The 26,570-nt window shown below is 46.7% G+C and overlaps 1 protein-coding gene and 1 pseudogene across 1 annotated transcript in view; both read right to left on the reverse strand.

Moving 5' to 3' along the window:
* Window positions 1-4,031: 4,031 nt before the first annotated feature.
* On the reverse strand, window positions 4,032-12,343 carry LOC124234968 (granzyme H-like; annotated as a pseudogene).
* Window positions 12,344-25,598: 13,255 nt separating this feature from the next.
* The window catches only part of LOC124234969 (granzyme B(G,H)-like), a 12,689-nt gene continuing 11,717 nt past the window's right edge, over window positions 25,599-26,570 (reverse strand). The window contains exons 2-3 of the mRNA XM_046652678.1: window positions 26,493-26,567; window positions 25,599-25,851 (exon numbers count right to left, since the gene is read on the reverse strand). Coding sequence (XP_046508634.1) covers window positions 25,690-25,851; window positions 26,493-26,567 — 237 coding nt within the window. The 3' untranslated portion in view covers window positions 25,599-25,689. The remainder of the gene's footprint in view (window positions 25,852-26,492; window positions 26,568-26,570) is intronic.

The raw sequence follows: 26,570 nt of genomic DNA on the forward strand, positions 1-26,570 counted from the left end.
GTATATGGAGACCTCCTTCTTTGCTATGCTTGTGCTGGCTTCAGGTGCTAAACCATAGAGGGAACTGCAATGTATGGGGGAGCTGGAGGTTTGCCCATTATTTAAATAGCAAATTATGCCAGGGGGGAAAAATACCCTAATGTCCAATCTCTTGACAAGACTGTCTGTGGCATCCTGAGTTTAAGATAAGAGGCAACATCTAGCGAGCCAAGTAAGCTTGAGTTTTCTCAATTGTAGGTTACATGCAGTTGTATTATAAAGTTGACCCAAGAAAACACAGGTAGATCAACAGGCCTAACATGGTGCCTGGCACTTAGCAATACTCAGTGATGGTTTTGCAACTGTGTGCTGATGTTCAGATGCTTTCTCAGGTGGCTCTGTGGAGACTTAGCCTCAGTTGGATAAAAATGAGATAGGAGAAAGCGAAACCTAAGCCAGGTCTAGAGAGTCAAGCTATGAAAAAAGAACTAGTGTCACTGCCCAGAGTCAAGCCCACTGGAGAAAATCCCATCTCTTCGGGTTGCTCTGACTACCCCACCCCGGCCATCTGCACCTACTGCAGGCTCATGCAGTGCTGGGACTGGTTGGGCAGAAATGGATCTTTGTAGGATCTAATACAAGGCCGAGTTAATGTAAGTCATGCTTCTCCATTTGAAATAAAAGACTTACATATGTCTTATTTCTTATGGATAGATGCCTTATTGAGAAATTTGTCTTTTTTAAAAGAAAGATTAAATAACTTGACCAAGCTCATTCCTTCTAATCCTGTTTCTATAATTTCCATAATCGAGTTGAGCAATATTGCAAGGACTTGTAAAACTGAATTCAGAAAGGCAAAGTATTGAGGAATGCAGTGTAAAGTATCTGATGTCTTCTGAGCCCCCGTCTTACTTTTACTACAGTCCAGGGAAGATGGAGGGGCACCCACCTTATTGCCACGACACGGAACATATGGGCAGGTGTGTAGAGTTTATGAAGATCCGGGGATGAGGCTGGATGGTGGACAGGCATAGTGAGGAGACCCTTCAAAAGACTTAGACCCACTGGAAAGTTCTTAAAGAAACAGCCCCAGAGTGTCTTTCTTATTGTGAACTTCTTGTTGGTATTTCTCCAAAGCAAACATAGGTATTTCCAGCCAAGCTTCTGGTCTTTCCGCAATTTCAATTTAAGATCTTTCCTCTTGAAAATTACTGCAGTACCACAAACTCATTAGTGCGCATCCTCCCCTAAACTTGCAACTAATAACATGGTTTAGCTTGCTACAGCCTGAAAGTGCAAACCTCCCATTTTCAAGTTTTTTGCTATCAAAATCTATTTATGTGAATAACCTGTTTTGTTGTTGTTTGCTTTGTTTCCATTTTTTAGTAATTTCAGGGGTTATTGATCTGTAAAAGGATGAAGGGCTTAAAAGAATAAAATAAATTTTAAAGAATACTTTTTTGTTTTGTTTTTTGGTGAGGAAGATTCTTGCTGAGCTAACTTCTGTTTCCAATCTTCCTCCTTTTGCTTGAGGAAGATTCGCCCTGAGCTAACACCTGTGCCAATCTTCTTCTATTTTGTATGTGAGATGCTGCCACAGCATGGCTGATGAGTGGTGTAGATCTGTGCCCGGAATCCGGGCCCAGGATTGGGCTGCCAAAATGGAAGTGTGCCAAACTTAACCACTACTCCGTGGGGCTAGTCCATTAAAGAATACTTTTAAAATGGCTTTTTATTATGTTTTGGTTTACAAATTATACATGCTTATTGTAGAAGGTTTAGAATATATCATAAAGCATATGGAAAAGAATTACTTGGCTATCATAACCCCACCACCATGAGAGACATCGCTGTTGACCTGGTAGTTTTTTTTCAATGGGATCAATCTCTACTCTTTGCAAACATGACTTTTTTTTCACTCAGCATAGAAGAACATTTTCTGGACACAACTGAACATGTACCCTTCTCTCAATCCTGAGGCAGACTGCCTCCTTTTTGGAGCACTACTTAAAAGAAAAAAAAACTTTTTGGATAACAGGGAATTCAAAAGGAAACTCAATCCAACAATATAACAACTTTTTGGTTAAGTTAAATACAGCTTGTATATTATTAATATAAGTGATTGTTATTAAACATGGTTTTTGAATGATTTGGATATGAACATTTTTGTTGTCTTTATATTCTTTACATTTGAACAATTCCAGTTAGCCAGTTTGCAAGTAAATGTAATTAATGCTGGTTTCTATAGTAATCCCCAAATCTCAGACACTTAACATAATAAAAATTTATGTCTCGCTCATGCAACATTCTGTAAAGTCTGGGGAACTCCCCTCCTTGGCTCTGCTGAAAGCAGTGACTCAGGGATCCATGTTCTTTCCATTGAGTAGTTATACCATCTTTAACATGTGACCAAGGAAGAAGAAAGAGTGGAGACAGTGGGGAATCATACAGGCGGTTTTATGTATGGAAGTGGTGTACGTTACTTCTTCCCACATCTTATTGGCCAGAATGCAGTCACCTGGTCTGACCTCCCTGTGAGGGAGTCTGGGAAATTGAGTCCTCCTTTGTGCCTAGAAAAAAGAGACTGATTGATAAACACCTAACAACTGACAGGACCACTTACAAATGAGCTGTTCTTTATGTTTCCACCTTAACATTGTTTGTTGTTTTTGGACATTTAAAGAGCTATTCATGTATATAACCCGTTGGATTCCATAATCCAGATGGCTCCTTGATGGCTAAAATAGGCAGAACACGCTGTATGGAAACACGTACTCACCGTCAGTCTCTCTCTCGCTCTCTCTCCCTCTCATTGCTCACAGCAACTGAGCTAACAGCACCGTTGATTCGGGTGTATTAATAACAGATGCTCATGATAAGCATAGCTCTACATCAGACCCTGTGTTGTGTGCTCCACTTTCATACATTATCTCAATTGATCTTCGCAAAATTATATGAGGCAGTCTTGAATTATTATTTTCATTTTACAGATGAGGAAATGAAACTTGAGTGAGCTAATTCACTCAAAATCACACAACGACAAAGTGGCCTTCCTCTCCGAGCCCATGTGGCTATCAAACCTGCACTGTACTGACCTCCTGTTTGGCAAGACACTGCCTGAGTGAGGAGGAAGACAACCCCGTGGGAAGGGGCTTCAGGCTTTTCTCTTCTACCATCACAGTGGTTCTAAGCTTGAGCCTCCTGACAGCTTTGTCCAACGTGACCTAGAGGGAAGCTACATGTGGTCCAGCTTGATGTTGTACACAGGATGGTGTTCTCACCACTCTGCTCTGCCTCAAAGCTCGCTCTGTCTTCCAAACTGGCCTATGGGATGACCCTGATGTGGAGCATGGCTGTGAAAAGCAGCCTGTTTCATTAGTCTTGGCCACACTCAATCATGCTTGATATATTGCCATATGCTATCGTTAAATGTTTACATGGACCAGCTTTATCTCCCCAACCGGAAGGTAAACTTGAACACACAAATCTGTGTGTTCCCCCATCACCTACCACAGTAAAAAGCACAGCAGAGGCATCTGAGAAACTCGTGCTGATTTAGGTTGGGCAGCTCTTATGTCTCCTCTGTAACCTCAGGGGCTTGGGCAGGAAAAGATCTAAGGGTTCACCCAGCTCTAAGATTCTACACATCACTGGGTCTTACTCTTCAAGGGGATGCTGTCAAGAAGCAAATTTTTCCTGCAAAGCCAAAGTCACCCAACGGTCATAGGGTGAGTACAGTCACATACTCACTAGATAGCTTTCCAAGCACATGTGACTGTAACTGAGTTTCCATAAAGAAAATTGCATTTTAAAGTGCCAAAGTCATTATTATAAAATGACTAATAATGCAGCAAAGAGCCATAAAATGATTCTTGCCCAAGCCATTAATCAATTGATGCCCTTTAAAGAGGAGCTTCCTTATGCATGTCGCTAGAGGTTTATTCAAATCAAGTAAATATTGTCCACATTGTCCACTGAGAAAGTACAGAGTGATTTATTAAGGAATTAAGCAGATCAAATTTCTTGGAGAAATTTCACAATGAAGGATCCTTTCAATAAGGTGTTTTCAAAGGGTCAGTGGGCTCTGTGGGCTGCGCACTGTTGGCATATCTTTGGGCCTCATGGGGTTCTTTCTAACGGTATAAGGCAGTGAGGTTCAAGGCCACCTCCAGTTCTCTCATGGGTCTGTTGCTCTCAGGTATGAGGACAAGAAGATTCAAGAGGCAATAGGGTGACAAAGACTTTGACACCCATTTGTTCTTTCTTTTAAGTCAAGTGACTGGCCTCCCTTTCTGATTTATCAAATAGGTAGTTACTTTGCAGAATCAAAAGCCTCAAACTTAGGAAGGGTTCCTTTGCATGTGGTGGCATCTCATAGCAGGATGCTCTATTTCAGCCTCGCTCTACAGCTGTTATTGCTACTACGAGAAGAGGGGAACTAGAGGAAGGATAGTTTTCGGACCCATAACTGGTGAGCTTTTATCGCTTAGAAGGAAATGCTCAAAAGAACTTCAGAGGTGAGGCTACTGGAAAGTTATAAGTCATGATAGACTTTATCATTAGCCAGCATATGATAACAGCTGACGGTCAGAGCAATCTATGGGTACCAAGTCAGGACAAAATTTAGACCAGGTTATATCTCCCTAATGGCAAAACATCTAGCAAATTCAGATAGATTTTTTTTAAGTACATTCTTCAATTTCAAGTAAACAATTGAATTTTTTCCTTCCATGTGGGTTGTTGCAGCATCCTGATAACACTGCCTGGGACTTCGCTGAGAAGTTTTGTAGTCTGGTTTTGCAAACTGGTTTCCAACAACACACACACACACACACACACATACACACTCAGAAACACACACACTCATTGACACACAGAAAGCTTCTTCGCTTTGCGCTGTGTCCTCCAAACACGTACAGGGTCGCCTGACCCCTCAGAAGGAAAATTTCTAAGGCCTCTATAAATGTGGAAGAATTTGTGTCCTTCCTTTTGAAGAAATACTGGCACTCGAAAGGAGGATGTACATGGACAATAACCCATTCCACCTTTTGTTCTTGACATAATTTAATATCATTCTCAAATGAAAAATGAACGACTTTAGGACTGGATTAATTGGGGAAGGAATGCTTCGTATAAATGTTTCATTACAATCTGTCCTTGCTGGCATTCACTGAGGCTCCCTGACTGTGTGTGTCACCACAGACTTTACCTCTTCAAGGTCACTAACCTGCCCATTTCTCTCCATCTCTTCTCCTTCACCGGGAGGGAGAGTGTAACAGCCTCCTAACCACAATCCTCTCTTCTGCCTTTTCCCCACTTCCATCCTCTCTCCTTACAGCAGCCACGGTGAGCCTTGATAAGCCCAAATCTCCCTTTCTGTGGATTCCCAGTGCTGTTAGGCCCAAGTCGAGTCCTTCATAGGGACTATAAAGTCTCGTCTCTGCCCAGCTCTTCAACCCCATCTCTCTTTGCTGCGCCAGCCTCCTTACTGAGCAAAGAAGCCAGCTCTTTCAGGTCCTTCAGAGCACCAGCATCCTTGCCTCCCTTTGGTCTTTACTGTGCTGTTCTCTTTGTCTGGCCTGCTCTCCCACCCTCACACTGTCCCCATCATGCATCTCGCTCCTACACCTCCTCAGGCTTCCACTTAAGCATTAATTCCTTGGGAAAAGTTTTCCTCACTCACTAAGTTAGGACCCCTATATGATTTTCTCCTGGCACATTGTACTTTTCCTTCACAGCATTTCTCAGCTGTCGCTGGATAATTGTTTTCTCATGTGTTTAATAGACTGCTTGTCAGGGCAGCAGGACAGTCCAGGCCCTGGGTTCTTGAGTCAGACTGCAGAACTCAGAGCTGAGCTCTGCCATTTACTAATGTCCTGGATAAATCCCGCCACTTTGCTGTGCTTCCGTTTCTTCACCTTCCAAATAGGGTGAATACCAGCAGCTATGTCACGTGGTCACTTTAGGCATTAGATTAGGTGCCAAGTAGTCCATGTCTGGCATATAGTAAGTGCTCAGTAAATATTAGGAAGAAAACTTTAGTAGGTACAAAATACTTGTTTGCAGAAAGAATGAATGCTTTTCATATGAAATGAGATAATAGCATTTGCCCTGCCAATCACTTAAAATGGATTTAAGATTAAATAAATTACTGAGTGTGAAGAAGCTTTTCAACTTCTCTGAGGCTCTGCAAATGGGGAGTCCTGCCATTGTTGTTTACACTTCCTACTCTTTTTTTTTTTTTTTTGAGGAAGATTGGCCCTGAGATAACTTCCTCCAATCCTCCTATTTTTGCTGAGGAAGACTGGCCCTGAGCTAACACCTGTGCCCATCTTCCTCTACTTTATATGTGGGACGCCTACCACAGCATGGCTTGCCAAGCGGTGCCATGTCCGTACCCGGGATCCAAACCAGTGCACCCTGGGCCGCCGAAGTGGAACGTGTGCACTCAATGGCTGTGCCACTGGGCTGGCTACTATACTTCCACTCTTAAGCTTATCTTTCTTAACCAAAAATTCTCAGTGATGTGATTTTTTTTTTTAACAAGAGCAAGGTTGAGGCAGAGCTGCATGGCCCATTGTCTTATATGTGACAAAGTTTTCCCAGGACAGCCAAGACCAAACCCCTATTCCCACCAAGGAGACGCAGCACAGGAAGCACAAGGCTCCTTCCTAGGAGGATGCAGGGAAAGCAGGGACAAGGAGCTCCCCTGGCTCTCCCTGTCCTGTGCAAACAGTCTCCCCAGGTCCGGGGGCTCACAGTCTAGCACTTTATCCCCTGGGAAAAAATATTAGCTTTTAGTACATGAACAGACCTTGGAGTTTTTCTTCAGGGGAACAGGTGCTATTTAAAGCTCCAGGACAGTGGAATGCTGATGTAGCGCGACAGCAGGAGCAGTGAAAGTAGGCTGTGACGTGTGATACAGGCCCCCAATTAATCGAACTGCTCCTATCCTGCACGCAGTCAGTGCATTTTCTCCAATTTAGTTCATATTCCTGCTATGAAATCTAGAGATTTATGGATTCTGAGAGTGAAAGGCATCTTAGGGCTGTTGAACCCAGAAGCCGGCTCCATGATTCTCTCCTCAATGTGTGGCCAAGCCGCAGGCCCCCACCTTCCTGGATGGGGTCCCTTAGCTCAGGGGTGGGCAGGCCCCAGGCTATGCTAAAGTGAAGACAGCTCCTGGTTGACCTGCGCTGTGGGGTGCTGGGTCAAGGGAAGAGAGCCTAATGCAATAAGGTTCGTGATTAGAAGTGAGAAAGATGCTGGGGCCAAAGGGGAACTGGGTGAGGATTTTGATCAGGAGGAAACAGACTGAAGTGAGGTGCGGACACAGGTGAGATGGTGTCTACAGGGTCCTCCCATCACCTGGGACCGGAGCTCATCTTAGACCCTACAGGTCCTGGGGTGAAATCTCAAGCCAGGGTAAAGACTTTAGGGGTACAAACCACCCCCACACAATGAGAACTGAAAGGGGAAATGAAACAGAAGTGCATGTGTTTGTAACCACATACACACACAGTCAAAAGTCTCGAACAGATAGGTAGAAAAAACCCACAACCATGGATTTATTCCTGCCTATAAATAGAAAATAATTCTCAATGTTTATAGACTTCATAACACGTAAACAAATTATACTTGAATATTAATGATTGAAAGGATTTTTCAGGCTGTGTTTCGTTTTTACAAAGTGGAGCTGTCCTGTGGAAATAAATGCACTTGCATGGTGACTTGGACTCCAGATCCTGTGTGTATATATAGAAATAGCCACACAAAATAGTTATACCTTTTAAACCACTTTTCTCCTAGTCCAGTACTCTGCAGGGGTAATTTGAGTAGGCATTGATGATGATAAACACCACAGTTTAGAAGATGTTAAACCAAGCTTATCAGAGCTCACATAGAGAAACAAATTAGGCAAACTGAAGTAATTTCAGCTAATGAAGTTTGATTCCAAACATCCAGATCAATTAAGCTTCAAGTACTTGCTTGGGTTCCTGCTCTATAAGGCAGCAACGTGCTGCTGCCTAGAGGATGGGGCTGGGAGTCCTAACAGAGAAGGTCTGGAATGAAGGTGACAGAACCATTCAGTGCCTCGTGGATATATTTCTCAGGCCTTGCTGTTTGAGGATCACATCATATTGAAATGAAGGGAAAGTGAGCAAGGTACCCATGCGGACCCTGCTTATTGAGGGTCGCAGGGGTTCTAAATTTCCAAGAAGCTGATATCGTAAGAACGTGGTCAGCCTTCTGGGTAAAAGCTGCCCAGTAAGAAAGCGGGCATCAGTGAGGTGGAAGGGCTTCCATGGAAGGGTGGGAAGCCCGGGAACTTGAAGTCAGGTGATCAGCAGAAACTCGTCCTGGTTCTGACGCAAACTAGCTGTGTTTCACATCTCTGAGTCTTGGTTTTCCAATCCTAATTAGACTGGATAATTTCTTATGCCCCTTTCATCTCAGAAGTTCTCCATTTCAAGCTAGGTCTTCCTCCATCCTGACAGGAAACTCTAATTGTGGAAGTGTGTGTGTCTGTGCGTTCTGTGTGTGCATACATGAGAGAAAGATTAAGGGCAGGAGGGAGGAACTACAAAGGAGTTACACCTTGGCCCTCTCTGAATTTGGATGAAGAAGCGCTTCCTTCAAGGCTTGGCCCTCCATTGGTTATGTGTCCAATACTGTTTTGAAACTAATTCAGGCCACTATTTGCTGTGGTGGGGGCAGGTGGGGATGTCTCAGCAGGCACACATCCGAGAAAACTCACCTTTGAGTCTTAGCCCCACCCACAGACCCACATTTAATGCTCTTCCACTTCCACTCCTTCCATGTTCCTTACCACCCAGCACCCCCATCTTGCTCAGAACTTCCCAGAAATGGACAGTAATCTAGACAAGTGGCCTCCAAACATTTTTGGAGTATACATGCCATATGTGTAAATATTTATCTAGTAATAAAATATACATGAGATAGTATACACTAAATAATTGTGTACATTATGAAATCTTCACAGAACAGAAATTAAAATCATATAAGTTTATCAAAGAGTAGAAAGAGACATTTTTTAATTTTCTTGCCAAATCCTAATAGTTTCATTTCGTCTTCCCCTTGGATGCACACATCCCATTTCAGAGACCACTGCTTTAGTACAAATTGGAGGCAACGTGACATGGTGTTTACATTTATGGCCTTGGTGTCAGACCGATTTGGGACTGAGCCTTGACTCTACCCCCTAGCAGCTATGGGCAAGATATCTAAACTTTCTAGGCCTCAGTTTTCTTGTCTGTGAAATAATAGTATATTTCTTCATGTTGTTATCATAATTATTACCATCATCTAGATGTTTTCCTTATCTATTGTGTTTTTTGTAATTGTGTTTTTCAGTCACTCTTGCGTTAAATTATTTATTGTGTACATATTTATTGAACACTGTTTATGCTTTAAATGCTGTTGTGATTGATAAGAAGACAGCAGGGGCCCAGCCCCATGGCCTAATGGTTAAAGTTCTGCACACTCCTCTTTGCTGGCCTGGGTTCATGGGTTCAGATCCCAGGTGTGGACCTACACTGCTTGTCAGCCACATTGTTGTGGCAACCCACGTACAAAATAGGGAAAGACTAGTACAGATGTTAGCTCAGGGCAAATCTTCCTCAGCAAAAGAAGAAGAAGGAGAAGAAGACAGAAGGGACCACTGCAGTTGAATGCTTGCCCTCATGGAGTTTATATCCTAGTGAGGGAGACAAAGATTAAACAAATTAAGACTGCATGCGTGGACCCAGGCTGCCCAAGCTCTCAGGCTGAGGCATGAAGATATGGCCACTCTCATCCCCGAGACCTCCCCATTTCCTCTCTCCCCAGGTCTGTCTTGGTGGCTGCTGGAAACCTTACCTTGAAGCAGTTCTTCATCTTCTTTGGGTCCCCTACACAAATCTGGGTGGCCTGGTTGTAATGGTGGGGGAAGTGGGAGTAACAAACATCATCCTTCTGCACAGTCAGCTCCGCCTCCTGCAGTGTGTCGGACACTTTGTCTACTGGGGAGACTTTCCCCCAGCCAGCCACACTGCACACCTCTCTGGGCTTCACCTGGGCCTTGCCCCTGGGCAGGCTGATGATCCTCACAGCTGCAGTCTGCTTGGCCTTTCTCTCCAGCTGAAGGGAAGACGCAAGAAAGTCCAGCTCAGCCACTGGCCTCCTGGGCCTGGACACCGCGATGGGGCTGCACTGACTTTCCTCTCCCCTGAGCCACTGGGACTAGTCAGGCGGCCTGGATGGGAAGGAGGTGAGGGACAGGTCCCAGTGGGAGGGGAAGCAATCTAGACGGAGGACAGCAAGAGCAGCAGGGAGGTTCCCTTATCTTTAGTAAAATGATGTCATTGGAGAGGTTCTTAGGATTATAGTCTGGGTGGCGGATGGCTTGTCTCACAGTCATGACCTGCTGGGTCTTCTCCTGCTTCTGGATGTTGTGGGCCCCAAGGGTGACACTGATTACTCTGCATAGAAAGTAGACTGAGGTGGTAGCATGCATGGAATCAAAAGAGATCCAGCCCTAGAGCCATGAAGGGCAGGTGACATGGGGCAGGGTAGGGCTGCAATTAGGGGAAATTGAAACAAGAGGAGGACTGGGCACTGAGTGACTGTCCCCTGTGCTTCTCAATGACATTGAGGGTAGGTCACCTGGATGCTTTCTTTAGCCCTCAAGTCATATTGTGAAAATACTCTGTTTGCATTTTGACCCCAGTGCATGCTTTCATCCTTCCCAGCTGCTTTATTTGGCCAGTGTGGTCTCTTTTCTCAACTGGGCCACTTGCTCTCACCTCTGACCCTCTGAACCCAAAGGTTGCCTGTCCTATTTCTCACTTTCCATCACCCAGTCATGGTCTCAGATGGCTCCTCTCATGAGCTCTCATGGCCTTGAGTTACCAGGAGCCAGGGGAGCTCCCCTGGGCTGCAGTCCCTGGGCAGAGGGCAGGGGTCCCTGTAGGGGTCTCAGGAGGTGTCAGTTGTCTGCAGCCCCTCACCTTCCCCGGCAGTGAGCAGCCATCAGAATAAAGTCCTCTCACATGCGAACACTGCCACACTTCATCTTTTTGTTCACAAGCAGAAACTGAACAAACGCCATGTAGGGGCAGGAGTGGGGCTTGGCCTCATGTCCTCTGATGATGTCCTCTGAAAGAAAAGACTAGAAGATGGGCTTTCTGGGAGCGGCTGTGGTCAAGAGGAAAGGCTCTGGAAGGTGGTGATTGAGGGTGGGGTCTACAGTGCCCTGCTAACACGGGGGAGAGTCCTCCCAGGTTCTCCTTGCAGCAGAATAACCTTTTCTGAATGTCAAGGCTCAGAACCTCCTGTGAGAAAACGGAAGACAGTATTTGTTGTCCCTGTCCTACTTCAGACCATGCACGGAGGAGGTAAGAGCTGTCTTCACGATGGTGGAGCCCAGGGGATCGTGGACAGGGCGCCGCTACGCCTTCTGTCTCAGTGAATCTCCCAAGCCCTTTGAGCCTCTGCCAATGTGTCAACTGGTGCCCATATCTAATAATCTATCCGTGAGCTTATGGTGCTGGATTTTCTAATATCCTCATGTCCGAGGGTCTAACCCATTCTAGGATCTCAGTAAACATTTTGTGGCTGCATGAATGAACGTCCTTCACTTAGCTTTAGGTTGAGGTTTGGTGGGGATCATGCTGGTGGGATTGAAGTCTCGACCATTGGCCTGGAGAGGGGACACTGTGTGGAGCAGCCGATGGCCTGAGACGGCAGGGGGAGGTGGGGCTGAAAATGTGCTGCCCAGGACCTCGGCAGAGCCACGGCAACGGGGCGCCCTACATGCAGTGATCCAGCGGCTTCAGAGATCAGCTGCTCCCTGGGCTTCTCTCCTTGGCTGGGGTGAGGGGGTGAAGTTACCAGGAAATGAAACTGAATCTTAAGCTGGGTCCAGGACAACTCTCATTACCACACCCGATTTTTCTGAGCCGCCCTTTCTTGGGTTGGAGTGAGGGATTTTAACTACTTGTCATTTGTAGCTTCACGTAGTCTGCCAGATGCCTTTCTATGAACAATCATCTTCCCAGGTGATAAGAGAGAGGCTCACATATTAAACCTTCTAGTGAACAGCCTTCCTTCCTGCCATCCTTTTTGAGTGTCCATGCAGCATCGGACTTGTTAGTGTAGGTTTGGGATAGAGGCTGGCATCTAGCAAGATCTTGGGCTCAAACTGAGGAAAATCCCTGACTGTGCTGGGCAGAAGGGTGAGGAGTCCAGAGGGTTTTGTGAGATGGGCTGGGGTTTCTGGAATGGGGATGGTCACTCACTTGTCCCAGCTTCAGGAGGCAGAAGAAACACTAACAAAAGCAGGAGTGGCTGCATCTTTCCTGAAGATCTGCTGAGGTCACAGCTGCTGGTATTACTTCTTTCCAGACACAAGGTCTCCAAGGGGAAGGCAGGAGTGGTGGCTCAAGACCTCACAGATGTCCTAGACCTGTGCTCTTCTGGTTTTCTTGTGTCATCTGCAAGGTGGTTTGTCGAAGTTCTCTGGCTTGGCTTAGGTGACAGTAGCACTGTCACCAACCACACTTGCACTCCCAGTGCTGAGTCACAAGGTGAAAGCAAGAAGAAAGAACAAGAAAGTGAAGCCTGTGCTGCAGCCACCAGAGGAGCTGGACCCCAGAAGCCCCTCAGTGACTGAATCTAGAATGTCTCCATTTCTCAGCTCCTGGATCTTTTTCCATCCTGATGAATTCATGAATAACTATTTAGGAAGCTTGCTCCAAGGAGATGAGTGAGATGGCTCCTGCCCTTGAGAAGATGGCAGTCGCCTTGAGTAGACTGAGAATCTGTGGTTAGAGTGTAGGCCAGTAAGGGCTGTGGTGGGGGTCTGCTTGGTGGTGGGAGATAGAGTCTGGACCTGCCTTAGGGGCATGTAGTGCTGGACACACGCAGACACCCCCAGTGGTAACCTCACTGCCTCTCTGACCACAAGTCCAGCCTCGTGTTTTGGAATATTTAGAATACCCTCTTTAAATGTAAATATTCCATGACAAAGAGAGATTCCTTTATCCCACAGTTTTGAGTGAAATCCTGGACTTGATATTCATGGGACCAAAACAAACCCTCATTGAGTCCATCAGAATTCAATGCCTAAGTGGTTTATTCTTGAGTCATTGGGCACCCCTGGACCTGAGGGGGGGATTGTTCTACCTCAGTCAGAGTGTCTGTTTTCTGAGGAGGGAGTTCCCCTTGAGAAATGCTGGTTACTGGTGACAGATGATGGGGAAATGGATGCCGATCATCCTAATAATCACTATCCACTAAGTACTCTCTGTCCCGGGTCCAGTGAATCACAGCTCTGATGTCCCTGGGCCTAACGATTATAAGTATTTGCCAACAGATTATCCCAACATCCTCTCCAGTATGATGACAGATGAGGGAGTAGTGGATAAGAAGAGATTATGAATTCTAAATAGCCGGATCCCAATTCTGTCAAAGCAACGGAATGTTATGAAGACAGAGAAAAAGAGGGGAAGGCATCCTGCTTAAGCACTAATTATGATGATCTCGGGGTGGTGAAATTCTTGGGAATTTTCATACTCTTATTTGTCTGTTCTGCCTTTACCTGTCTTTCTATGATGAACATGTATAACTTTTCTACCCAGTAAACATTTTCCCATAGTCGAAGCACACTCATCAATGACAAACATTCACCAGACCACTTCTTTCTAGTCTAGCCTTCTCTAAGGTGGATATTTTAAAAATGAGTTTACTTTTCTCAATCCGTTCTTATATACAAGATTCAGAGATTGTTGAAAAGTTTACTCAATATGCTATAGGCTCTAGGACATGTTGGTGAATAAAGAAAGAATTAATGATTTCCACTCTAAAGATGGAAGGTTAGTAAGTCCCTGGCAGCCTCCCCTCCATCCTCCTCTACCCAGTGCATTTCTGGCTTCTGCCCCAGAGAAGATAGATGGATTAATCCTGGAGGCACTTTTTCCATGGGGTAGAAAACTCAAGGTCCTGGTGTAGACAGGTGAATGTTTCCCATTCTTTTTTCCAAAGGAGACAATGTCCTGAGCCACTTTGTTCCACACAAGGGAGCCACTGGGCTCCCGCTGTGGGCAGGGGAGGAGGGACTGAGTTGGGCCTTGTCCTGCTCCTCCTCTCCCTTATGCCCTGAGGTTAAATAGTCTCTGTTTGGGGTCTGTGAGTGAGATGTGGGCCAGGACAGTCTTTGTGCCCCTCTTTGGTTCTGGGGCCCCAGCCTAGCCTTGACAATTCCCTTCTTTTTCTCCCCCAGGAAGACTTTGCCTATAAGTGGCTCTGTGACAGGCTTCTATCCCTGCAGGGTAACGGGACACCAGACTGAGTTGGTGACAAGGATGAGTACACAAGGATATAGCTAGTTCCCTCTGCCCCAGATCTCCTCAAGCTTGGCTGTTCCCCAGGCTGAGTGTGGACAGTGCTGGGGATCTCACCTTAAAAAGAGTCTTACTCTTTGTTGGGTCCCCTACACATATCTGGGTGACGGTGTTGTAATGGTCTTTGTAGTGAGAGATGTGTTGCTCATGCCTTTGGATATCAAGCTCTACCTCTCTCAGTTTTATGGCCGAGGGAGTGTTCCCACCAAGGTGCTCCCAGTTAGCCACACTGCACAATCCCTGGCTTTGCCAGCTCTCTCCTCCTGGGCAGCCTGAGGGGGCTCACAGAGGCAGTCAGGTTGGCCTTCCTCTTCAAGCTCAGGGCAGAGGAAAGGAATTCACAAAGACTCCAGGGACCGTCATCAGGTTGACTTCTCCACAGCCCTGAGACAAGTGAAGGGGTCATACTGGGAAGGAGGGACAGGAGTGAGGTCATGGGGGATTCAAAACTTCAGGATTAAAGTGTGCAAGAACCAGTGGAGAATGTGCCCTACCCTTAGAAATGCAATGTCCTTGGAGAAATTCCTAGCCTTGTAGTCTGAGTGGGGGATGGCTCCTCTCACAGGGATGACCTGCTGGGTCCTTTCCTGCTCCTGGATGTTGTGGAGCCTCAGGGTGAAGTGGGTTAAGCTGCACAGAGCAAAGTGGGACGTGCAGTCACAGGAGATGCACCCCAGGAGCCATGAAGGAGGCAGGACGGCTTGGGACATGGCAGGACTGGAGTGGGGAGGAATTACAGGGGTGGGGCCCTGGGGCTGAGCATCCCCGTGTCCTCTGCTTCTTGGCATTCCATGCTGGGTGGCAGTTCCTGGAGCAGATCCCGGGTGCTCAGTCAGATGCAGAGCTTGCCTGTGTCTAAGCAAAACCGTGAATTGCTCCCCTGTGCACTCTGGGCATGGAGCACGACCTCAGCCTCCTCCCGATGGCACCTTTGACCAGCCTGTCTCTTCCACAGGCCCCTTGAACTGACCTGTTCCTCTCTCCCCAAAGCTTCCCTGTCCTCTGAAGGGCTCTTCTGTGTTACTAGGTGGCCCAGCTCTGCAGCCCATGAGAAGTTTCTCTGTGAAGTGTCACCAGAAGGGTGGGGCCACACGCTGCTCCTCACCTTCCTCAGCAGAGAGCGGCTGCTGTCAGCACAAAGTCCTCACACTTGAGGAAACTCCTGCAGCTTTTTCTTTTCTCTTGCATCTGGATCAGAAGAAATGCCAGATAGGGACAAGAATAAGGATTGGCCTCATGGCCTCTGATGGTTTTCCCTGAAAGAAAATTTTACCCTGCTTGCTGTGCTCATGGAGTCACAGGCTGGAGCAGGGAACTGGGAACAAAAGAGAGAAGGGTGGGAAGGAGCTGGAGTGGCAGATAGTGCGGTCTTTAGTAGCCAGAAACAACTAAGAAGGAGGCCCTGCAGGTTCCTGGGGTGGCAACTCTGGCTTGCCTAGTGACCCTCCAGACTCAAATTCTCTCTCTGACAAAGCGAAGAGCAGCCTTCGTCCTTAATTCCTGCTGTAGTCACACGTGTGGCGGACAGGAATGGTGTTTGGAACAAATGATGGAGGCCTGCTGAATCCTGCAAAATCCTTTCCCTGACGTTCTCTGGGTCCTCTCCTCCCTCTTCTTATCCTGACCTCAGTGGCTGCTGGTCTGTAATATTCAGAACATGAGCTCAAGATGCTGGGTTGTGTTTGCTCTGTATCTGCTTGAGCCTGACAGGTCATAGGTGCCCAGTAAATATCTTGTCTGCCCAAAGGAATGGCTCCCAGTTAGCGTTTGAGGAGGGTAGGTTTGGATAGCCCTGGTAGGTTCTGAGCAGCAGGCAAGATGGAGCCTTCCAAAGCTATGGGGCCCATTGACTGAAAAATTACCAGAGAGACCTTGAGACTGATCCAGCCGAACATCAGTGTTAAGAGAACTGGGATGCCGCCAGCTCTGGGATCAACTGGATCCTTAGCTTCTTTACTGGGCAGCATGGGAGTGACAAAGGTTGGAGAAAGGAGTGGATTTGGAGGATAGATTGTAGGTCACTGAGTTAGAAAGCTAGTGGGCCCTACTTTGATTTCAGAAGCCAGCCGCTTTCTCCAAGCTGCCCTTTCCTGGGGCATTAATTATTTCTCATTCCCAGCTTCCAACCTCCTTCCAGAGGCCTTTGTAAAAGAACCCACTTTCCAGATGACAAGGGTAGGGCCTGGGGAGGAACAGTATCTGCTGGCCCTTGTGGGGAACAGTGTTCCGCTCTGCCATTCCTGCTGAGTTTTCATTATGCATCAGATTTGCTGGTCTTTGAGGGAGGTTGGACCTGGAGTTCAGAAAGTTCCTGGGATGGACGAACACCAGGATGTGTCTGAGTGCAGTACCTGAGCAGGGCTGAGCCAGTGTGGGATGATGCTGGGCCTCTGTTGGTAGGGACAGTCACTCACCTGCCTTTCCCCTGTGGGGCAGAAGACACGCCACCAGGAGTGGCAGGGGCCACATTTCCCCAGGAAGGCTGCCCAGGTCACTGCTGCTGGTGCTTCCTCCTTGTCATCTAACTCCAAGTGTCTCCTCAGTGTTGTGGCCTTTATCACATAAGGTTCGCTCTGAACACCTCACACTGCTGTCTGATCAAGTCCTCGTGCCTCAGTGGAGTTAGAGCTTATCAGTCACCACACAAGCACTCACAGCTCTTGTCTCAGTGCTGACCATACTCACAGAAAGCAGGAACTGCCGGCTGCTCTCAGGATGTTGGGGATGTTGATCAGCCAGTAGCAGGTATCTGAGCCCCAGCAACCTGTGGTGAAGATCCAAGAACATCTTCATTTTCTTGGCTCTCTTTGGATGTCATTATTGAGGATGATCATTTATGAAGCACCTTTCTGTGTGAGACTAGGGGACATTGAGATGAGATTCCTTGCTTCTGATGGGAAGCCAAAGCCAAAGTGATCAGATAACGCTGGTGTAAGCCATGGTCAGAGGCATTTACGGATGGAGTGGGAGTCTTGCTCCAGTTACTAAAGATCGAGTGGTTCAAAACAACAAACCACGTTGATTTTGTCCACAAATCTGCATTTTGGTCCAGTTTTAGTGTGGATAGCTCCCCTTTGTTCCCCTTCGAATCAGAGGAGGCTTGAAGCCCGGAGGCCAGAATCAACTGAAGGTTCGCTCACACATGCCCAGTGGTTGGTGCCGGCTGTCCCCTCGGCACGTCCCTTCCTCTCCATGAGGGCCTCTCCAGTAGTCTCTGTGAATGGGATTGTTGGGTCTTCCATGCATCATGATGCTTGGCTTCCCCAGAGTGAGCATCTCCCAAAAGAGAGCCAGGCAGAAGCTATGTTCTTTTTATTACCTAGACTTTGAAATCATAATGCGTCCATTCTACCCTATTTCACTGCTTGGGCAATCAAAAGGCACCCCTGGCCCCAATTAAATAGGAAAGGGCATAGACCCTGCCTGTGAGTGGGAGGAGTGTTGTAGTCCTTTAGGAAGAGCCTGTGGGATGGAAGGTATACAGAGGCCATCCCAGCAAAGCACAATCTGTCACGCTGCTCTAGGTGCCTGTAGAGTTGGTCAGAGGCTCTGATGTGTCTAAGCCCAGGTCACAGCCTTTGATTGGTTGGAGTCTGCTTTCTCCAAATCCTGGGTCCTGAGAATGGAAGAGTGCTGATTCTCCCCAAAGTTATTCTCCTCAATGAATTACTGATACCACCTGAAATAGGAATGGATGCCAGGGAGCCAAAGCAATATTCTCACACCACTGCCCAGAGAACGACATTTCTGATAGCCTGGTACTATTTTCTAAACGAGTTCTCTTGATTATATCCCCATGATGGAAAAAGAGGATTGAGTCACGGGATTGTAAATGTTCTAAACATGTTGATTCCAATTCTCTTAAAAAGCAATAGAACCTTAGTTAAAGAAACAAGCACAATGTCAATGGTGAGTCTGGCAGGGGAGCCACAGTGAACCAGAGTGAGGCATCCAAGTGGTGCCTGTGTGGGGTGGGGAAGGTGCTCACACCAGGCCTCCCTCCTGTGTGGACACCCTCCTCACCTGACGTTGGCTCGGACACCCTGCACTGGGCAGCACAGCTTGGGGTGTCAGACTACCTGTGAGGTGAGGATGGCAGCCTAGTGCAGGGAGTGGATGCCCAAGGGGGGTGAGCAGGGTGTTCACACTAGGGGCTGGCCTAGTAGGTGGTATCGGAGCTCAAGTGGGGAGACAGGGGCCTGTACAGGGGGGCAGGCTGGTGCAGTTTGTCAGAGCAGGCTGATTAGGTGGGCTTTGGCACAAAGCGGCTGCTGATGTGGAATGTCAGAGCCTATATGGAGGAAGGAGGGGACCCACATAGGGGATGATGGGAATGTGGAAGGTTTGTTATGTAAATCTCTGTGGGGATTAATCAAATAAGTAAACATAGTAAGACTAATGATTAGCTGTCTAAAGATTCGACAGTATTGATGGTATCAATGTAAGTTTCCTGGGTTTGATGGCTGGATTGTGGTTATAGAAGAATGTCTTTGTTTGTAGAAATTACACAGTAAAGTATTTGGGAAGTGACAGAGCGCCATGTCAGTAACTTTACTCTCAAATGGCTCAAGAAAACAAAAGTTCTTTGTATTGTACTTGCAGCTTCTTTGTAAGCTTGAGATTGTTTTAAAATTAGGAAACCCATAGCTTTCACATATACAAAAACCATCAGTTTGAAGATATAACTGAAAAGAAAATCTGTTAGTAGTAACAAAAAACCAGGATGCTAGGAAAAGCTTCACTCGAATTGTGAAAAATCTGTTTGAGGAAAAGTTTTAAATACTCCTGAAAACACAAAAATAGACTTGAGTTATAGAAAGCTAGGCTTAGTTCTCAGATAGGATGGATCTACATCAGAATGTATGATTTCTCCCCAAAGTAATATGTACGTTTATTGTGATTCCTATCAAAATACCAATTTTTTTCCTGTTACACATGTTCTAGATGATTTCTAAAATTTATGTGGAAAATAAGCAAGGAAGATTAGCTAGGAACGTTACGACGAAAAGAAAAAAGACTAGTAAGGGAGAGGATGAACCTGTCAGATATTAAGAACATCTTATAAAACTTCTTTCCTGACAACAGTGTGGCTCTGACTCATGAGCAGACAGAGACCAATCAGACAGAATAGGAAATCCAGAAACATTCCCCAGTACGTATGGAAATGTAGTTTTTCATAAGGGGGCATTTCAAATCATTGGGGACTTTTTAATAAATGACACTGGATCAACTAGACAGTGATTTGTTAAGAGATTAAGTTGGAGTCACATTTCACACAAACCACCAGAATAAACTCCAAATAGCTAAGAGATTTAAATATACAAAATAATACCATACATACACTAGAAACAAACATGGGTAAATTCCTCTATAAACTTTGAAAGGGGAAAGCTTTTCTCGCAATGACTCTCAATACAGAAACATTAAAAGAAAAGATTGATAAATAAACTTCGTTATGTAAATAAAAAACATTTTTAACTTGTATGTCAAAAAGCACTGTAAGTAAGTTCAAAATACAGACAGCAAACTTGGAAAAAAAAAACTATTGCAACATATATCATAATTAAAGAGCTAATCTATCTAATATATAAAGAATTCTGAAAATTCAGAAGAAACAGATCAAGAACCTGACAGAATAATGGGCAAAAGACAAGGCAGTCCACAGTAAAATATAATTAAAATATAATGAAGAGTCTCAGCTCAGTCAGATTAAGAGAAATGGAAATAAAATATGGAAAAAAGTGGAAACAAAAACTCTACCAAGACATTCTATTTCAACTCATAAGTGGCCAAAAATTCTAAAATTAAAGAGCACACTCCATGGGCAAGGCTGTTTGCTTTGGATTGGTGTTGCAGGATATGTCTTTACTTTTTCTTCCATAATTTTACTGTCATCCTATCCATGTCTTTATATTTGAGTGTCTCCTGTAAATAGCACAAAATTTGTCTTGCATTTTTTTTAACAGAATTTATTTATTTTTATTTTTGCTTTTTATTCTTTGAGGAAGATTAGACCAGAGTTAACATCTGCTGCCAATCCTTCTCTTATTGCTGATGTAGACTGCCCCGGGGTTAACATCCATGCCCATCTTCCTCCAAGTTATATGTGGGACGCCTGCCATAGCATGGCTTGCCAAGCGGTGCCATGTCCGCACCCGGGATCTGAACTGGCGAACCCCGGGCAGCCGAAGTAGAACGTGCGAGCTTAACTGCTGCGCCACCGGGCCGGGCCCTATCTTACATTTTTTATACAGACTGACAATCTCGGCCCTTTAGTTGGAGTGTTTAATCTGCTTACTTTTAATGCAACTACTGATAGGATTAGGTTGTAGAATATCATATTGCTATTTGATTTCTACTTGTGTGATTAATTTTTTTTCCTTTGCCCTTCTTTTCCTGACTTCTTTTGTTGTATCTCCTTTCATCTTCTTTATTGGCTTTTAGTTATATCTCTATATAATATTTTAGTGGCTACTCTAGGATTGCAATATGCATCCTTCACATATCACAGTCTATTTTGAATTAATGTTATACCACTTCATATAAGAACATTGAAATAAAATATTTCCATTTATCCTCCTTCTCACCCTTTGAGTTATTTATTTCATACATTTTGCTACTGTATTCCATAAATCTTAAAGCACTTTTGCCTTAAAGAGTCATTAATCTTTGAAAGAAATTTATATAAAGTCTTCTATATTTCATCACATTTCACAATTTGATTTCTCTTTTGTCCTTCCTGCCTATGATGGAGATCGTTTCCCTTCAGCCTGAGGAATTGCATTCAGTCTTTCTTGTGCTGCAGGTCTGACGGCAACAAATTTTCATATTTTTGGTTTTCTGAAAATGTCTTTACTTTGCCTTCATTTTTCAACATTATGTTCACTGAACATAGAGTTCCAGAAAGAGGTAGCCTATTTCTTTCCAATCATTTAGAAATGTCATTTGGATACTGACCCTGATATCAGTTTCCCCACATTAAACCCAGCATATATGAGGTTAAAACCAAAACACTAATTCCATGCTTACTCTCTGGCTTCCTGGCACCAGAATCCATTACCCTCCATGGAGACAGACATCTTCAAGGACAAGCACCTGGATCATCTCCTCCCGCAAAGAGATACAGGCTGGTGGGAAAGCTGCTGACCAGCAAGGTCACGGACTACCTCCTCTCTGCAAGTGTCTCAAGGCCAAACACAGGCTGGTGGGAAAGCTCCGACCAGCCAGGCTGTATGCTCCCCCTCCCCTACCTAAAACCCCAAATAAAAACCCTTCCTTTTAGCTTTTCGGGGAGTTGGGGATTTCAGCATTAGCTGCCCTCTTTCCTTGCTCAGGGCTGTGCAAGAATAAAATTCCTACTTTCTTCACCACACCCAGTGTCAGAGATCGGCTTGCTGTGCAAAGGGTGAGTGAACTCACCTCAGGTTCGGTAACAATCTCACTGTCTTCTGACTTTCATCATTTCTGATGAGAGCTGATTGTTACTCTTATTGTTGTTTCTCTTAAAGCAATGTATATTGCTTTCCTATCTGTGTACTTTCAGCCTTTTCCCTTCATATTTGTTTTCTTTTTTTTCTGAAGAAGATTGGTCCTGATTTAACATCTGTGTCCATCCTCCTCCGTTTTTTGTATGTGGGATGCTTGGGAAGGCATGGCTTCATAAGCGGTGTGTAGGTCCGCGCTGGGATCCCAACCAGCAAACTCAGGGCCACCGAAGCGGAGTACCCAAACTGAACCACTGCACTGCTGGGGGGGCCCCTATCTTTGGTTTCTACCAGTTTGACTATTATATGCTTACATGTGGATTCCTTTGCCCTCCCCGAGGTTCACTGAGCTTCCTGAATCTGTGGATGAGGAATGTAGTCTAGCAATAGGCATATGATGAAAAGGAACCAGTGGCTGCAGTTCTTTTATGGTGAAATGTGTTTGTAGGACAAAAGCAGTGTTGTGTGGGATAGCAAGACATGAAATCAACCCTGTGAGTTCTGTAAGTCCACAAGGGGGAACCGGCAGAAGTACGGTGGTGGGCAGGAAGGCAGAGCCACCCCAAGACATGTTCGCAAACAAATTAGCAAGATCTCACTTTCCTTTGGGCCTCTTTCCCCCAGGAGCTGGCTTGGCGGTTATCTCCCTGCCATCCTGGGACCCAGCTCTTCTGGTGGGTCTGGAGGGAAGGAGGGGAGATGGAGGTGGGTTTGGGTGAGTAGACGCATTTCCTTGAGGTCATTCCAGAGATCTTTTATTTATTTACATTTAAATTTTCATTACAGAGGTACTTGTGGAACAGAAGGATTGTTTCCTCAAAGGTAGGGGTGGGGCAGGGGGTACTTCCACAGAAAAAGGAGTTTTGAAGGAATCTGCGTGATTAGGGTGCTCACCCACGCCCATCCAAATGTGCCCCTGAGCAGACTTCAGCTCACCATGCGAGGTGCTGGAATCCTTGTCACAGAATGGCTGCACAGCAGCCCAGAGGTTTCCTCTCCAGGGAGGAGTCTGAGCAGAAGCTCAGCTCTTGTTCAGGGATGCCAGGAAGTCATCACGGGGCGGGGGTTAGACAACATGTCAGGGCTCTAGCTGACCTGGCTGTCAGGGCGCCTGGGCTCAGTCCAGGCTCTGTTCTAACTCTGTGGCCCCTTCAGTCGGCCACTGCCCCCTCCTGGGACTGTGTCCCTCCCTCATCTCTCACAGGAGGAAGACCTGCAGCAGGGTCCTCAAACTTGTATCCAAACCACAGAACCATTTCCTCAAGTAAATGTCATATCTAAACTCAATATGCATGTGGCTGGGCTAGTTTTCAGATATTATTTTTGTTTTGCTTTTGGCATTTTCCTTTTTGTCTTTTTCCATCAAGGAGCCAGGTGCTTAGTATGTCTTAGATACAAAGATATTTTTTCGGCTCCAGATCAGAGCTCTGTGTCCTCACTGCTCTCCTCTTGTGAAACTGTCTGCAGTCATGAAGAGATTGTGTTGCTGCCTGCTTTGTGCAGAAAAAGATGAGAAAGATGTGCCTGAGAGGGTTACATGACCACAGAGTACATACCCATTGTGGTGAGAGGGTAGTGCTGTGTGTGTTTGGAGCAGGAGCTCAGAGCTGGAACGTATGCTCAGCTCCCAGGTCGTGCCCCATATGAGCGGCAAGCCCTTGGAGAGATGGCTGCTGGGAGTGTTTCCTGAGCTGAGCCCAACACAGGGAGATCCTCATTCAGCAAAGGATCCTGTACTCCATGTGTGGGCTCTAAGCCAAAACCGTCCCAAAGTCAAAAAATCTGGGTGGTCTGGATACTATGGATGCAGCAGTGACCATGATGGTCTACAGAGGAGAGGCCTTTCTCCAGTTTTCCATACTGTGTGAACCTCCCTGATTCTGGTTTGATTCTCCGCAGGCAGGAGGTACAGTAACCACAGGGATCAGCTTTCCTGCCACTCCAGTTGGATGGGTGTTTAGAGTCTGACTCTAGTTGCCTTCAAGCAAATACATAATACAGTTTTGCCTACCATCTGAATCTGTACAATGACATTCCTACCTGCTACTTTTAGGCAAATGAAGGTAAGGCTGCCCTCGCTGCCCCTCTCCCTCCCTATGGGCTGCCCTCTCCTCTAGGTGAAGACAATGCTGCAGTGGACAGAGTGTGGTGACTTCACCCCTAGAAACTAAATGACTGCTGTCATTTCCAAATCCCACGCCTGCTGCTCTAGAGTCACACGTGCTCATGCTCACACGAACTGTGACCAGCAATAGAAACAGAACGCAAGTACTTTATTCCTGTGGATTTCCCACGAGATCTAGGCCATGTGCACTCATGTGAGGAGGCAGAGAGAGTTACATGATTTGGGTGAAACTCCCACTGTCAGTGTCCCTCGGGTTCAGATGACAGAGTCTGTATTAGGTCCACTGGGGATCCCCAGTGCTGGGAACCTAGGACCTCAATCAGGGTGTGTTTTTTTATTGATGGAAAAATGGTGCTTTCCAGTCCTACTGCAGAGAGGGTAGGGCTAACTCAAAAGGCTGAGACAGCCTAGGTGACCAGTGAGGGGTCTTAGCCTAGAGGCCAGCAGTAACTAAGAGGGACAGGCTGAAAGGTACTCAGGTTACTGAATGACCAAGAGACCAATGCGCCCTGAGCACTTCGGGGGACACTGGGCTGGATGTGAGGAGTTGAGCTGGCCTTACCAAGTGAGAGATGGGGCGGGGGTTTTGGAGAGACAGCCTGCCTGCTGTGTCCTCCATGGGTCCCACCTGTTGCCAGAACAAGCCTGGTTCCTTGTGGCACTCTAGGACAGGGCATGAGCTGGCCTGGCATCTCAGGGGAGAGGCCCTGCTGGAATCACACGGAGCTCTGGGTGTCTTAGGCAAGAGGGTTATAAGGAAGGGGCCAACTCAGATCAGGCTTGTGTGGAGGGGACAGGAGTTAGTGGACACTGAGATCTCTCAGTAGAAAGCAGGGATGGAGAAGAAGGGGCAGCCTGGAGACTGGAGGGCAAGCTGGACCCCAAGGTCACAGGAGGGCAGGGAGGAAACTCAGGCTGGGTGAGAACGAGGAGCTTCTCCAGGGACCCAAGCTAATTGCGCGCCAGCTCCCTGGCTATGGGAGAGAAATGTCCTGCTCAGGCAACCTCTGCGCTCCCCAGTGTGTGTGACTATGCCATTGAGCTGCAGCCCCAGGGTGCCTGCTGGGTGTCAGGGACCCATGGTGTCCTCCCCCTTCCTCTCTGCCATATAACACAGGGAAGGAGGCCAAAAGTTCACCCTGAGCCCCAATACCAGAGAGGTTCATGTTTTCTCCTGATGGTGCTCAGCTGCAGCCCTGGCAGAAGGGCAGGCCAAGAGAAAGGTGAGGGTCAGAAGGAGCTGGGTAACAGATTTGCATGAGGTTTGGGCGAGGTGGTGGGGGGAGGGGGAAGAGGAAGAAGCAGAAAACAGCAGATTTGCGTCATTGGCCTTCTAAGCACAGAGTTGGTGCCTGTGAATGAGGGTCAGTGAATAAACAAGAAACCAGCCCTTCCTGCTCAGGTCAAGGACATTTATTCAGTTACTGGTGTCATTGTGGATCAGCTCCAGAGAAGGTGGGCTGGTTCCTACAGTTAGAGGCTTTTCATGGTTTTCTTTTTTTTTTTTTTAAAGATTTTACGTTTTTCCTTTTTTTTCTCTCCAAAGCCACCCAGTGCATAGTTGTATATTCTTAGTTGTTGATCTTTCTAGTTGTGACATGTGGGATGCCGCCTCAGCATGGTCTGATGAGCGGTGCAATGTCTGTGCCCAGGATTTGAAGGGTCGAAACCCTGGGCAGCCACAGTGGAGGGCACGAACTTAACCGCTCCGCCACCGGGCCGGCCCCTTCATGGTTTTCTTTATCCAGGGCAGGAAACTTGAGACTTTGGTGAAGGCCCCTGGAGGAATGCCGAGTATTGGTCCATAGGAGACAATGCCCTGGATCACGTTCTTACACACGAGAGGGCCCCCGGAGTCCCCCTGTGGACAGAGAGCAGGGAGGATTGAATCTGTGCTCCCTGTTCCTGCCCACCTGCATCCCAAGTGCCCTCTCAGTGAAGACCGCCTGGCCTGGCCTCCATGTGGGAGATCAGAGAGCAGGGCAGGCCCCTCTGGGGCCCTCAGCTGCCCAGTCCTGACCCTGGACATTGTCATGGCTTCATTTCACTCAAGGGGCGGCTCCCTCTCCAGGGTGCCAGATCCTCTCCCGTGAGGGCACTGTGGGACTCTGCTTTGGTCTACCATGTAAGGACATGGAAGCAGGCAGGTGAGGAGGACACTCAGCATGGAAGGTGAGCCACTTAACCAAGATGGGAGCCAGCTCTGAGGAGCCACCTGGTTTGCCTGCTGCACACCCAGGGAGCAGTATTCTAACACCTGCTGCCCGGCGTGGGGCAGAGTGTTGCAAATTCATGATCTGGATGGAGCACCATGTTTGGTTGCTACTCAGTCCCCTTGTAGGCTCCCAGAAGGCCTGTGACTCCCCACTCTGGCTTCGCCCCCCTTTTCTTTCCAGGAGAAAGATCAGAGTGTAGGAGGTGAAGGAGTCTCCACTGCTTGGGTTTGAAAGTCCCAAAACATCCCTCTCCCCAGAGCCAAGCTAGGTAGATGCCTAGACTCACCTTATAGGAAGACTTCTTTTCCTTCGGGTCCCCCACACACAGCTGAGTGGTCTTGTTGTAATTGGGCCACAGGAACTC

This window comes from Equus quagga, chromosome 2 (genome assembly GCF_021613505.1).
Source record: "Equus quagga isolate Etosha38 chromosome 2, UCLA_HA_Equagga_1.0, whole genome shotgun sequence".
NCBI lineage: Eukaryota > Metazoa > Chordata > Mammalia > Perissodactyla > Equidae > Equus > Equus quagga.